Source organism: Otolemur garnettii, unplaced genomic scaffold, assembly GCF_000181295.1.
Source record: "Otolemur garnettii isolate 467f Iridium unplaced genomic scaffold, OtoGar3 scaffold00001, whole genome shotgun sequence".
Taxonomy (NCBI): Eukaryota; Metazoa; Chordata; class Mammalia; order Primates; family Galagidae; genus Otolemur; species Otolemur garnettii.
This window is the reverse complement of record NW_003852396.1, coordinates 8,937,269-8,951,625: the sequence shown is the minus strand read 5'-3', so window position 1 is coordinate 8,951,625 and position 14,357 is coordinate 8,937,269. Positions and strand designations below refer to the sequence as shown.

General features: G+C 47.3%; 1 protein-coding gene across 1 annotated transcript; it reads right to left on the bottom strand.

Annotated features, from left to right (window-relative positions):
- Positions 1-5,251: 5,251 nt before the first annotated feature.
- GPR83 (G protein-coupled receptor 83) lies at positions 5,252-13,822 on the bottom strand. Its single transcript, XM_012801910.2, has 4 exons — positions 13,742-13,822; positions 10,821-10,946; positions 8,171-8,304; positions 5,252-6,319 (listed from the first exon to the last, which is right to left on the bottom strand). The coding sequence occupies exons 1-4, from the start codon at positions 13,820-13,822 to the stop codon at positions 5,692-5,694; spliced, it is 969 nt and encodes a 322-aa protein (XP_012657364.2). The 3' UTR covers positions 5,252-5,691.
- Between the last annotated feature and the right edge of the window lie 535 nt (positions 13,823-14,357).

Here is a 14,357-nt window from a genome sequence, read left to right as displayed (position 1 = left end):
ACATACCTTGTCTTGGGAAACTGCTGGAAGATGTAGTCTTCTAAAATAAGGGAGTAAACAAAGAGGAAAGCAGGGATCTAGGAACAGTCCTAGGAGAACAGGCAGTCTGCTGATGGAGAGAGCGCTTAGCACAGAGCATCTCAGGTCTGGGAGCTAAGGGTAGGGGGGAGTGGAAAGTTGGTGGTGGCTGCTAGGACACTTTATGGTACCCCCTATGACCTGAAAAGATAGAGTCAGACCCCCACTTAGATGTAATTAACTGGTAATTTATTTTACCTGCTGCAGGGGCTGCTGCTTTGAGAGGAAGTCAGCAGCGAAGTAGGGGGGTGGGTTGTCTTTTATAGGTTTTGTGCAAGCATATTACAGAAGCAGAATGTGGCTGGTTAAGGGGGGCTATAGCTCGGGTAGTCATGAATACAGCAACAGTTACAGTAATGTAACAATGATTAATACAGCTTTGGTTGACTATGCATACATCTCATATCACAATGGTTATGGTTATACAACAGTACTTAATCAAGTCTCTCTGAGTTTTCCACCATTGTTCATCTACTGATAACTTAGGGGTTTTGTGAAACTTGGGACTTTTCTTCCTTGTTCTGAAGCTTGTTCTTGGCAACCCTAGGGGGAAGGGGCCTGGGAACGTGGCTGGGAAGCATGTTCTCAGCCATCATGGAGGGAGGAGAGGCTTGCCTTGTTCCCAGAGTCAACTCTGGGGGGAGGGAGGAGAAGGCGGGCTATGGGCTGGGAAGCTGGTCACAACAACTTTCACGTGTGTGACCATGTCACAAAGGGGTTTTAACTATTTTGAAGAGTGGAGGAAGAATTAGTGATATAGAAAAGTAAGCAAAGAAGCAAAGAAGAATGTTTATAATTCCAGAAAAATAAGACTGTTTTGAAAAGGAAATGTAAATCATCATATCCTGATTCTCTTGGCAGTGGACTCTATTTACATCTTTTAATACAGATACAGATGTAACTTTATTGGAAGGAGGCAGGGAGGAAAAGTGAAGGCCTGGACCTCCAGGCCTCCATTTCCATCGGTTTACTGTTAATCATAATCCGTGGTATAACTCTTTGTGTAATGTTGGCTCATGTATGACTTTTTTCTAGTTATCTCATTAGTTATTTGATTAGTTATTCTTAATAATATAGTGAGAATCCATAAACCCTCTGCCCCAAACAGAAGCAAGAACCTGGACAATTATCTCTATCTAACCTCATCCCCTTCACCCTCCCCTTCTGAGGTCACCAATATCCTGAATCCTGCTTTCATGATCCCTTTGCCTTTCTCATATTCAAGCTGAGCATCTTAAATTTATGACCAGTTTTAAGATAGAGTCTCAGATGGGTTAGAAGCTAGAATAGAGAAGGAGCTGTTAAAATCAAGCACTTTGTCCCCATGAAGTAGCAAATAGCTGATTCTCTGGAAGAGACGTTACCAAACCTCCTAAAGGAGACAGAGCCCCAGGGTTTCTTCATATTTAATACCACTGTTGTTTTTCCTTTTTTCAAAATGCATCCATCATTACTTGTATTTTTTTTTCTGCCCTATACTCCTTGAAATAAAAGAGAACTGAGGTGGGGGTCAGGGGGACCCAGAGATGCTGAAGCAAATTCTAACAGTCAGTTCCATAACCCTGGGGGTGGTGGTGTCCCATTCGCCCACCATCTTCAGGCTACGCACTAAGACAGGCAAATTTTCCAAGTGGCTGCTTGCCAGCCTTCTCAGATTCCTCTCCAGCCTCAGATACCCCAGAAGGCTTTCTAACACCATAGACACCCTGGAGAAACATCACAGCCAGCTCAGGAGCAGTGAGGGTTCCGCTGTGTTCTGCCTGTGCTGCATGAGGACTGGGGGCCCTGGTTAGCTGTGGGACAGTTATGTGCCTTGGCCACCGACAAGGTCATTCAAGCGGGTCTCAGCACCTTGGGATTCACTTAGAAGTTTTTTGGGAAGAAGATTGTCACCAGAATTAAGCTTATCAGTAGGCCATGAGATCCTGCCTACACAGTGACTACTGAGCTGCAAGGGACCTTGAGTTCATCTAGTCAAGCATGTTACAAAGTATGTAACTCAGCATTGCTTTTTAGGATAGTTAACAGGTATTGCCCCAAAATGTATCTCATAATCAAGGAAATTTGGAGAATATTAAATTAAAATAAGATTCCATTTTATATACCTCAAAACCTAATCTCCAAGAGAACAGCTTTTCCGATTTTTTTTATTTATTTTTATTAAATCATAACTTTGTACATTGAGCTTTTCCAATTTTACTGTATGATCTTTAGCATGTTACCAAAGTCTTCTGAGCCTCAGTTTCCTCATCTGCAATATGGCAGTAACAATGCCCACCTTGGAGGATGCTATTGTGCCAATAAGACCACCAGCTCAGAGCACTTAACATGGTAATTTGCACAGACTGTCAACAAATCTCAGTTCCCTCTCCTCCTATGACTTTCATTTATCTTTCAAATTTTCTTCCAGGCTTAGCAAACTATCCCTGTTTACAACCTTCTGTGAAATTGTTTAAGAGCGATTTTCTGGGCTCTGGATGGAACCAGTTCATTATGTAAGCAATGAAGGCGCCCACCCAGCTTACTTGGTAGGATAGTGGACACCAGGCCCAGTAGGGTCAGAAATCATGGTCAATACAGGAATGCAGAGCCCACCACACACTGCCACATGGGAGAATTGCCCCAAGGTTCACAGGGCAGCTCTGCCTCCTACTGAATCACTGAGGAACGGATGGAGTTCCCAGGGTTAGAAGATGAAACACCAGCCAGTGCAGTGGCTCACAAGTCTAATGCTAGCACTCTGGGAAGCCAAGGCAGAAGGACCACTTAAACTCAGGAGTTTGAGATGACCCTGAGCAAGAGGAAGACCCCATCTCTATTAAAAATTAGCCAGACTTGGTGGCACACACCTATAGTTCTGACTACTTGGGAGGCTTAGCCAGGAAGATTGAGTGAACCAAGGAGTTCGAGGTTGACTGAGTTATGGTGATGCCTCTACCTGGATGACAGAATGATATTCTGTCCCCGCTACCTCACCATGAGAGAGGGAACCTGTCAACTGACTCCATGGATGAAACCCTAGATGAAGAGGCAGAGGTTCCTCACTGGGTTCTCACTGCCCCAGTGCTGGGGTTTCCTCCTCTGGAGGATGGGGGTTGGTAGATGATCTTCATGGTCCCCTCATCTAATCTGTGTTGGTCCCCATCTTAAAGGTTATCAACTGTTACATAATGACCAGTCCAAGATGCACAATCCACACACCCAAAATCAATTTTATTGAGACTGAAGCAATTCACAATAAAGAACTTTTTACAGCATATTGGAAAAACTCAAATTTCATCAACTTCAAAAACTCAGGTTTAATTAATATTCACAGATACAAATCACTCTTTACTCTGAGGCACACAGGAGCTGGGAGGAAGGGGACAGACCTGATGGGCCATTGGTGGGTGCTCCCCAAGAGGGTTTCTCTAGGACTTGGCAGTACCCACAATCATCAATGAACAATGGTTTGACTTATGGTTTTATGATATTACGTCAGTGTAAAAGTGATATGAATTTAGTAGAAACCATACTTTGAGAACCTATATAACCTCAGTTTTTCACGTTCAGTACAGTACTTAATAAGTTACAAGAGATATTCATTATAAAATAGGCTTGTGTTAGATGACTTTCCCCTACTGTAGGCAAATGTTAAAGTGTTCTAAGCACGTTTAAGGTAGGCTAGACTACACGGTTTAGTAGGTTAGATGTATTAAATGCATTTTGACTCACAATACTTTCAACTTACAGGGGGTTTACTGAGATGTTAAGTGAAGGAGCATCTATATTTCTAGACATCCTCAGAGAAGACGAGTCCCAGAGCAGGGGAGGCTTTCTGTGCCCCTGCTGCCTGTTCTCATGCTGGTTCACAGAATTGCTCCGGCAGCATTAGCTACTTCTTGACCCCACAGAGATAATAAGTACAGGCACATGAACCATTTGGGCCTGAAAAACTCACTTGGGAATTTCCATGAGCTTAGAAGACTCTCTCTGTTCAATGAAAGTCACTTTTTTATCCACTATTCAGTAGGTAAGTTTTTTAAATTTTGCATCTTGAAAATTGTCAAACACCTTCCTGTATGAACTGCCCTGGTTTATTATAGGGAAGCAGAGGATGGAACTAAGTTCAATTTTAATTAACAGTCAAGAGATCTTAAGTGAATCTTAGATTCCTTCTCACACAAACTTTAGTTTCTTACTTAGCTCCACAGTCACGCTTTGCTTTCAGGATCTATCTGGGGCTAGAAGGAAACCTAAAGCCAGTGTGACAGCAGCAATTATCTGTGTGACACAGTCACACAGGATGAGACGGAAGGTGATGAAAATAATCCATCTCTGGAATGAGATTTCTCTAGCAAGCTGGGCCCTGCAGGGATAAAGTTCCTCAAGGGTTGCATAGGCTTGTACTATAGGCAACACCTGAACCACTAGATGTGAACAGGGAGTCTTCTTTCAGGAACTGGTGTGTAAAAACCTCATTCAGACAGCACAGAGAAACAGCCTGTCTAGACAGCTTGGGAGAATGAGGCCTCTAAGCACAATTATTTCTAGCATGCTAGAAAGCCTTCTGCCTCATCTCCTGTGAACAAAGAACAGTGCTTCCCCACCTCTTGGGTTGCAGTGATTGCAAGACAGAAGGAATTATGCCTCCTAGTTGAATTTTATTACCAGGCTGGTCCTGATGGCTGTGATCTGGAAGCCCCCTCAGCCAGGCCCCTCCCACTAGTGGCTGTGAGGTGGGGCCATTTCTGTCAGGGTGGTAACAGTTTCCACCTTAGTGACAGTCTCCCACCTCCTCTTCACCTCTGCCAGTGGATGCTACTCTGGGGAGAGGTCTCAGAAGTACTCGCTGTGCCCCTGTTGATCATTACTCTAAATGGAAAATGTAAATGAGAATGAAAGAATGTTTGCACACTCGCACACAGACACACACAGGAAAGCTTTGCAAATAAATCCACAGCATGTTAACAGATGTTATCACAAACTAATGGGATAAGAAAGTAATTTTTACTTTTTTATTTTGTGATTTTCTGAATTTTTCAAAGTGGCAATAATAATTTCTCTTTGCTTTAAGGAATCCAAATTAGTCCTTTCTTATCTGTCTAGGGCTAGGCCACTGAAGATTTGTAATTCATCATGATCCAATGACTCTAGAAGGAGAGGCATGAAAACCTTCATGCCAGCTCTGGCCTGCTAACCTTTCCCTGGCCAATGAACCTGTTTGGAGCAGAGCTCTGTGCACCTGGGCCAGCAGTACCCAAAGCATGACTCAGGCTTCCTTTAGGAATGTTCAGTGGCAGGAGGAGCACAAGGCAGCAGCTGCCTAACAGAGGGAGGCGTAGCCTGGCTCAGCACTCATCATCTGATCCAAAGCTATCCCCAGTTCTCTTCCTCAGGGACCCAGGGTGCTGTGCCTCACAGCATGTCTTAGATGGGAGATTACAAAGTCATCTCTAGTTGGTGGCTGCCTTTTACTTTTCACATTACATGGGCCCAGGAGGCTGGGCAGAGTTTCCTAGAAGCTCCAGAATCCTACGGCTTCCAGCACTGTGGAGATCGTGTGTGTGAAGACAGGCTCTTTCCCAGGTTCAGCTGGAGACAGACTCAGCCCGCTACAGCTCCCAGCCTCCTCTAACTCATTGCCACAGTGGGTTCCACAGACGATAGGTCTGTCTTCCCAGACTGGGGTTGGGAGGAGGGCACGAGGTTATTGGCTAAAAGTGGAGCCTTCCGGCCATTGCTCTTCTCTGTCCAAGCCACCTTGAAGGAAGGAACTGGGGAGGGCGGCCGGTCCTCCTGAGCCTTGGGCGGCCTTTGGCACATGCTCAGTAACGCCTTCAGCTCGACCCTGAAGTTCTCGTTCAGCCAGCAGTAGATGAAGGGGTTGTAGCAGGTGCTGCTCATGGCAAACCAGTGGAAGGCGAAGTAGAGGGCATTGTTGGTGCGGATGACTTTGCTGGACAGGAGGAGGACGTAGCAGTTGAGGGGGAACCAGCAGAGGGCAAAGAGGACCACCACCAGCATCAGCATCTTGATGGTCTTCTTCTTTTTGCGCCGCAGGGCGAGGTACTGCTCCGTCGTCACGTCGCCAATTGTGTTGCACAGCCACAGCTTCTTGGCCACCCGGGCGTAGGCCACAGAGATGATGAGGAGAGGCAGGATGTAAAGCAGGATGAAGGTGGCCAAGTCCAGGTACTTCCAGAAGAGGTCAGCTGGCTCAGGGAAGTCTGGCAGGCAGAGGGAGCGTACGGTGTCCTCACTGGGGGCAGGAGGAAGGAAAGGGAGAGAAGAGAAGGTGACAGGAGATATTAATGTGCAAAGGTTTCAGGGACCCAGGTTGCACTGACCTTGCCCTTGTCCAGGCTCCTGGTATAGCCTCTAAAAGAGCACTTTCAATGCTGTAGCCTAATTATCTCACTACATTTCTGGTTCCCCCATTAGACTGTGTACTCCATAAAGGTAAGGAATGTAGCTGAATCTCTCTTAATCTTGTCTTATTCCTGGCTCATAGCAGAGACCCAATAAATATTTGTTGAATAAATGAGTGAAACCCTGGTATTCTTAGTCTGAAACTAACTTGTGAAGAAGATCCTGGCATTCTCCACTGGACGACCTTACTCATTCCAAAGGGGAACTAAGGGGAAAAGGAAAGAAATGACGGGTCTGGAGAATATGAGTGGAAAAGGCTCAACTTACACACCTGCAACCACTCATACAACAAGTATTTATTTTACGTGCAATGTAGCCTGGTCCTCTTCCCCTTTCTTAGGGACTGCCATGCGGTTTGTCGCTCCTGTTACATGTGCTGGTGGCTATCACAAAGAGAAAACTCCCTTTGCTTTTGTTAACCAAAAAACGTCCTCCATGTGTGAAGGCAGAATGGGAATCTTAATGTTGGGGGGTCTGGGTGTGTGATTCACTCCAATATTCCAGGATTCATGGAGGAGCCTTTATATATCAGGTGATATTGGCCTTCAGGGTTGTTTCTCTTGACCCTACTTTGTCACAGGCGTGTGTCTGGAAGTGTGTGTTTCCGGGGATGGTTGAGGGGACAGTGGGTGGTAGACACAGACCATGCACTGGGTCCTCTCAGATCCCTTTTACCTGTCTAGAGCACCAGACTCCAGATCCTGCCCATTAGGCAAGAAACAGTTGGCATCTGTGATCGTCTAAGTGCCGAGGACTGCCCTAGGGCCACAGAAGACCCTTCCCACAGATTTACCACCAACCATAGGTGGCCAAGAGTTTCTGGTTTTCCTGAGAAAGTCTAGAACCAATGACTGGAAGATGGAGGAACACGAAACCCCAGCTCCCTGCCTCTCTTCCCTGGTCTCCCCGACTTCCCTGTCCTGCCTCCCCACTCTCTGACCCTCTGCTCCTGGGAGTACTGCCCTAATAAGCCTCAGGCACATGCTCCTGCCTTTATCTCAGACCCGACTTCTAAAGGAATCTTATCTAAACAACTATAAAATGACAAAAATCACTCTAAGATCGTTCATTCATCTAGCAAATGTGTCCAGAAGGCTCGTTATGCGCAGACAGTGAGCTAAGTGTTCAGACCACTGAGGTCAAGCGAAGTCAGACACAGGGCCCGCTCGCCTCAAACTGACAGTCAAGTCCGAGATCACCTTCAAGGAACTAGTTTTCAGTTGTTAAAAACTGAATGTTTGAAAGACATTCTCATCCAGTGAGAGCATATGATAAAGAAACCTGAAGAGGAGGTGGCGGCAGGGAGAGAAGCCCCCCTCGAACGCATGCCCACCCTGTTTGCAGCCGCGTGAGAATTGAAACCTCGCTCATTTTAAACAAGGCCGCCTGGATTCGCACCTCAGGCTGTGCGTGCGCGCCCCCTGGTGACAGAAACTGATAACTACTGCCTCGCCCCTGCAGACCAACTGGAGAGGAAGGAGGAATCCAAAGTTGTTGAGAAGAAAAGAGAGAAAGCCGAAAAAATCCAGGGCTCGGCGGCGGCATGCACTGGGAGGCCACAGGAAGGGAGCAAGGCAAAAAGGACAGCTCAGGGAGGCAGGTACTAATCACCCTGAACGCCCTGGATTTGCCTTTGTTGAGCTCGGGGTCCAGGCCTCGCTCAGATCCTAATTCGTCTCACCTGTACTTGAAGGTAAATAACTTCTGGCAGATAGCGTGTGGGAGTGAAAAGAAGGTAGCCATAGTCCAGATGACAGCGATGTAGATGACCCCCTTTGTCATTGAGATCCGGGGTTTTAACGGATGCATAATTACCTGGAAAACAGGCAAACTGTGTCACTAGCCAAGGAAGTTCTGAGACAAATGAGAAATCTGAACGATGCAGCTCACGGGTCACACAGGCAGGGCCTGTTTCTAAAGCCGAGCACCCCTCACACTCATTACCCAGGCCCTGAGAGGCACCAGGTAGGTGCTGGGGGCGGGGCTCCAGCCATGCCCCAGCCGGCAGCCACCTCCAGGGGAGGATTCACAGATTCCCGAAGTTCAACTGTCTCCTGCTGGTCATACCCTGGCAGAACCAGGCAGGGCCCAGCGAGAGCACCAGGGAGGGGTCCCCGTGGTTTGCTGGGCTCCATAGCACAAGACCAAGCCCTTGGTCAGCTGCCACACCCTCAGATCTGGGCTCAATTTCCCAGGTTTTAGACCCCTTAGGTTATAAAGGGCTCTGAGAGGGCCTGAGATGACAGACACTGAGAGGAAACCCATCACTTATCATGGGAAGCCACACTGACATTTATTTGGCAGCTCACAGCACCGTCTATGAAGCTGCTACTACACTCAGAGTGGGGCCAGCTTTCGCGTGCCTGTGACACAGCCAGTGTTACAGGCCTCAGGCTGAAACACATCTTGGAATTCTACTGTATGCCAATGAATTCTCCTAAAATATTTAAAGATTGGGGAGTTTAAAACCATCCCTTTTTAAAGATGAGAATCATTTTTTTAAAAAAGGTATTTTGAGACAAATGAGTTCAAGGTCAGGGGAAAGGGCATAAAGCCTCCCTCCACTGCCTAAGGTGCCCTCCCGGGACATTCTTCCCATGTCCTGACGAGTCCTTGGTTCTTTTTTTTTTTTAGACAGAATCTCAACTATGTCGCCCTGGGTAGAGTGCCGTGGCATCACAGCTCACAGCAACCTCAAACTCTTGGGCTTAAGTGATTCTCTTGCTTCAGCCTCCCAAGTAGCTGGAACTACAGGCACCTGCCACAGTGCCTGGCTATTTTTTCTGTTGTTGCAGTTGTCATTGTTGTTTAGCTGGAACCCCACCAGCATTGGTGTCTGTGGCCAGTGCCCTACCCACAGAGCTACGGGTGCCGCCCAGTTTTTCTAGGTTCTGCAGGAGGATGTGACAAGGCTTCAGAAGCTGACCAGCACATCTCTATTGTGGACTTGGCCATGATGGTCCCTCACACTTCCATGTTCAGATTGCTAAGGGAGTGGGAGCCTGGAGCAGAGGACCTAAACACCACTCTGGTCTCCACAGGCATTGAGACAGGACCCACGTCTAGGCATATGCCACAGCAAGGTGGCAAGACCTATACCACTGCTCCTCAGACCCTCCCCTAGCCCTGGGGTCAACTCTCACTTAGCTGTGTTACACAAGGGTAAGCACAGACCAGATAAATGGAATCCCTAGCTCCTCTTATTGAATTAGGGGAGAAGGTTAAGAAAAGAAAGGAAATATTTGCATGCAAACTTTCCACACTCCAGACTAAAGCATCTGCAATATAAACAAAAAGTTGATTCCTATAAAATTATGGCATTTCAGAGATAAAGTGATCTAAAAGTTTGGCCAGTCTAATCCCTCATCAGATGTATGAATCACCAGTAAAACATCCCTATAAAGCTGTCATCCAGACTTTGACTGGGAACGTGAAACCCATTACCGCCTGGGCAGGTTTGCCCACCTTTGGACACCTCTATGAAAAAAGTCTTCCTTTTTCCATGTTGAAATGCATCTTTGAATCTGCACCTTTGAAGCTTCCCATCCCTTAGTCCTTGTTATATATCTTTGTGCTATTCAGATAAATTTCATCTCTTCATTTTGGTGGCTCTTACAATACTGGCCATGTAGGTTCCTTTGAGTCTTCTCAGAGCAAGGGGTCTAGAGATCAAAGCTTGGGTTTGGACCCAGATAGCTCTCAGTCCTATCCACGCTTTGTTCACAGGCACAAAATCTTGGGAAGCCACATATGCCCTTTCCTAAGCCTCCATCCCTTGATTCAGCAGAGGTCACGGGTTCATAGAGTGGGCAGGTGTGGGGTGCCTGGCATAGAGCTGTCCTCTTCTAGCTCCTATTCAGTTCCCTTCACCATATCTGCCGAGGGCAGCAAGCAGGGCCTTCACGATCCGGGACCATGCCTACCCCATGCCTGCTCCTGCCACCTGGACCTCCTGCCTCATTTTCTTCCTCAGCATCCTGGGCAGGTGACTATTTCCCACTTAGAAGCCTTGTCCTTGATCTGCAATTATTTGCCACTCTCTTTTCATCTGTGACTTTCCACGTTTGCTTTACTATCCACAAAACAAACTCATTAATTTCTGAGACAGAAAATGCCAGCAGTGAGTCTTATCTGCAGCAATAAACTAGGAATAATTTTCTGCAACAACTGGGACAAAAGGCCCCTAATTTGTTACATGTGATCATATTCATCAAGAAAAAGACAAACACATTCATTGAAAACAGGGTCCGTGGTGTCCTGAGAGCCCCTGCACTGCCCTGGAGAGCAAAGCAGAGAGGCAAGGACAGAGCGTTAGGGGCAGGTGCCCTTACCTGGTGGCGGTCCACTGCGATGGCCGTCAGTGTCAGAGCTGAGACATGCAGGGAGCAGTACTGGGCAAAGCGGCTGACGTGGCACATGCCTTTCCCAAACACCCATGTGCTGTTCACAAAGCGGACCTGGGGATGAGCCCACAGAGGTCAGGAGACATACAAGGCCTTGACCCTGATAGCTGCCCACCCGAGGTCTCTGAGGGGAAGACCCTCTCAGAGGCCTCTCCCAGCTCCTTCCTTCTTTCCATCGCCAGTTGAATGTGGGCCAAACATGATTTTCTCCAGCAAAATTTATTCTCATTCATTCAATTTAACAAACCATGATCATGCTTCTGGGCCAGGCCCCATTAGGTACCAGGAGAGCTTGGGAAGGATGTGGACTGTGGAGTTGGACCTCTCACCTCTAATAATTTCTTGCTGTGTAGCCTTGGGCAAGATACAGGACCTCTCTGAATCTGTTTTCTCATTTGCCAAAAAATAGTGGAGGGTACTTCAAAAGCTCTTTATAAGGTTTAGTGTAAGGATTAACATTTTTAAAATCTTTAAAGGGTGGAACACAATGTCTGGCAGATAGTTAGAAAGCTATTATTAGAAAGAAATAGTAGCTCCTCTTATGTGTAACAATACAATTCATTCTTGACCCATACACGTTCAGTCTCGTGGAGGAGACAAATCTGAAAAGTCACAATGTAGCATGTGGGCTATGCTAGCAAATCTGGGATCAACTGGCCTTGGGACTCATCATTTGGGAGGGAAACCTATCATTTGGCCTGGAGAGGTGGCAAGCTCTCAGAACAGCAAAGTGCCATAGGAACACGCCTAGCCCTCATCCCACTTCATCCAGGGCTATTTGCTCATTCAATTTGTTCCTGAGTGACTCCTGTATCAGTGTGTCATGATTAAGGGAGATTGAGTTTCGATTCTGATTAAGAAGCTTCCAGTCTGGACAGAGGAGAGCTCAAATAACTTGGATATAAGACAAAACGTAGTCAGTGCTTTATAGAGGCCCAGACAAAGAGGAGTGGGCAGAGGCAGTGAGATTACTGAGACAGAAATAGAGCAATAAACGAGGAATAACTAGGCAGCCCAACAGAAAGAGCACAGTGTAGTGATTGACAGCAGAGTTGTGGCCACTGATAGGCGCTACAGTGGACAAGCCACTTAGATCTACTAAGCCTCACTCTCCTCATCTGTAACACAGGGCTAACCTTTTCATATGCTTGTTACAAAAATCAAATAAGATAGATAGGACATGTAAAGTAGGTACAACAGTGCCTAGTACATAGCGGGGGCCTCACACATAACAAGCACTTCACAAACTGCCATCATTGCAACATACGGGATATTTGAAGGGAGGAAGGATGTGCACATGTGGGGATGAGAATAAAATATGGACATTCAGTCAGAAATCTGAGGACCTGTTGGGGAGTAAGGAGTGGATTGACTTGGCTGGAGTGTGCACATGAGAGTCACGGTGAGTCTAAACAGATCTTGACGCTGGGAAGGCAGACCCTAGGAACTTTATTGTCTTTTGGGTAGGCAGGGAGGAGCCAGAGGATTCTGAGCAGTTCAATAACATTAAAGAGCTAGAAATAGGCTCGGCGCCTATAGCTCAACCGGCTAAGGCGCCAGCCACGTACACCTAAGGTGGCGGGTTCGAATCCCCAGCCCGGACCTGCCAAACAACAATGACGGCTGCAACCAAAAAATAGCCGGGCGTTGTGGCGGGCACCTGTGGCCCCAGCTACTTGGGAGGCGGAGGCAAGAGACTCACTTGAGCCCAGGAGTTGGAGGTTGCTGTGAGCTGTAATGCCATGGCACTCTACCCAGGGGGGAAAGCTTGAGGCTCTGTCTCAAAAAAAAAAAAAAAAAAAAAAGAGCTAGAAATATAAAGCTCCCAAATCCAGTGAGTTCTGTCTCTTGATGTTTTCAAATCCATTCCTTCTTCTTCAGTCACAAGGCCATAGCCCTGGGGAGGCGCGGGGGGAGAGTCCCCATCATCTCTTGCCTGGGCTATTACAGCCTCCTAACCACGTTCCCTGCTCGCCAAGCTTTTCCCCTCGTAACTCACTCTTCACATTGCAACAGCATTATTCTTAACCAAAATGAGATGGTTGTCACCCTCCTGCTTAAAATCATCATGGGTCACAGGACAGAGCACATGCCGTGTGAGTATCCACGCCCCCTCTCAGTCTGGCACAGCCGTCCTTTCTGGTTCACTCCACTTTCCCCTCCCCTGTCCTCGTCCACCGAGCATCTCATCTCTGCTATGTGGTCCCAGCTACACTGAGCCACTCAAAGTTCCCTCGCCACACCGTGAACTTTGATGCTCCTTTACCTTTGTTCTCCTTGGTCCCTCTGTCTGCCCTAAGCATTCATCTCAACCTGGAAAACTCCTACTCATCCAGCTCGCATCAGAATGTCATGGTCTCCTTTGACTGTCCTGTGGGACTCTGGTAGGTCAGAATGAAAGGCTTCCTCCTCCAGTCTCCACCACATTCTGCATATGTATTTACCATGAGGATCATAGGTACCGTGTTTCTCCCCAAATAAGACCTACCCCCAAAATAAGCCCTAGCAGGATTTCTATGCATTTGTTAAATATAAGCCCTACCCTGATAATAAGACCTAGTTATGTATCTGCATAGCCACGCCATGCATTTTGGCACGGAGAGGAAGACAGCCCCTGAAAATAAGCCCTAGTGTGTCTTCTTGAGAAAAAATAAATATAAGACAATATCGTATTTTGGGGGAAACACGGTAGCTGTGCAATAAGCTGGGCTGTTTGCCACCTGCAGTGTGTGTGGAGAGGAAGGAAGACAGGGAGGAAGGAGTCTGTCACCAACCAGCAGAGGGCAGAACACCTTGCTCAGTTGAAAGACCTTCCTGTCAACCTTTATCCTCTCCCTACTTGTCTTCACCTTGTAAGCTTTAAAGTTCAGCTTGGTGCCATTCCATGGGTCAGGTTCAAGGCCAAGTTGCTTTGCCTCATCCTGGGGCATAGAGGGTGCTGAGTTCTTAGGATCTTCACGCCCCCTCTGTCACAGAAGATCCTGTGGCTCTTAGCTGGCTGTAGGTCCATGGCCTCCCCACCCCTTCCTGTGTCTACTGCAGATCCAACCTTGCACCCAGACTCTGGGAAGCAGCACAAAGCCCATGTTGTGTGCCTTCCCAGTTCCCAAGTGGGTGGCCCAGCCCAACTCACCACTGTAGGTTCTCAGCTAAGAAATCAAGGGAGCCAGAGATGCTGCTATCTTGTGCATCAAGACATCCAGAGAGGAGGGAGACTACCTGAAAGCCTCTTGTCCTTGGCTAGTGCCCAGGGGGTCCTGGATGCTATCACTAGATTAGACACAGGCTGAGGGGAGATAAGTAAAAATCCATGATGCGGAGTAGTACAAGCTAAACTACTCTCCACTCCCATGGAAAGACCTCTGGATCACACTTAGGGGAGGTAATTCTCCTCCTGGCTCTGCCAATTGCTAGTCAGGTGGCACTGGACGAGGGATCAAAACTCTCTGTGCCTTAGTTCCCTCC

Bases quoted from the DNA above. Each gene is read 5' to 3' on its own strand.
- GPR83 (XM_012801910.2), bottom strand. From the start codon at position 13,822: ATGCCCCAGGATGAGGCAAAGCAACTTGGCCTTGAACCTGACCCATGG. The intron at 10,947-13,741 runs GTGAAGACAAGT...GCTCATCCCCAG, and splicing joins TGAACTTTAAAGCTTACAAG to GTCCGCTTTGTGAACAGCAC. The intron at 6,320-8,170 runs GTGAGACGAATT...TCCTGCCCCCAG, and splicing joins TTATTTACCTTCAAGTACAG to TGAGGACACCGTACGCTCCC.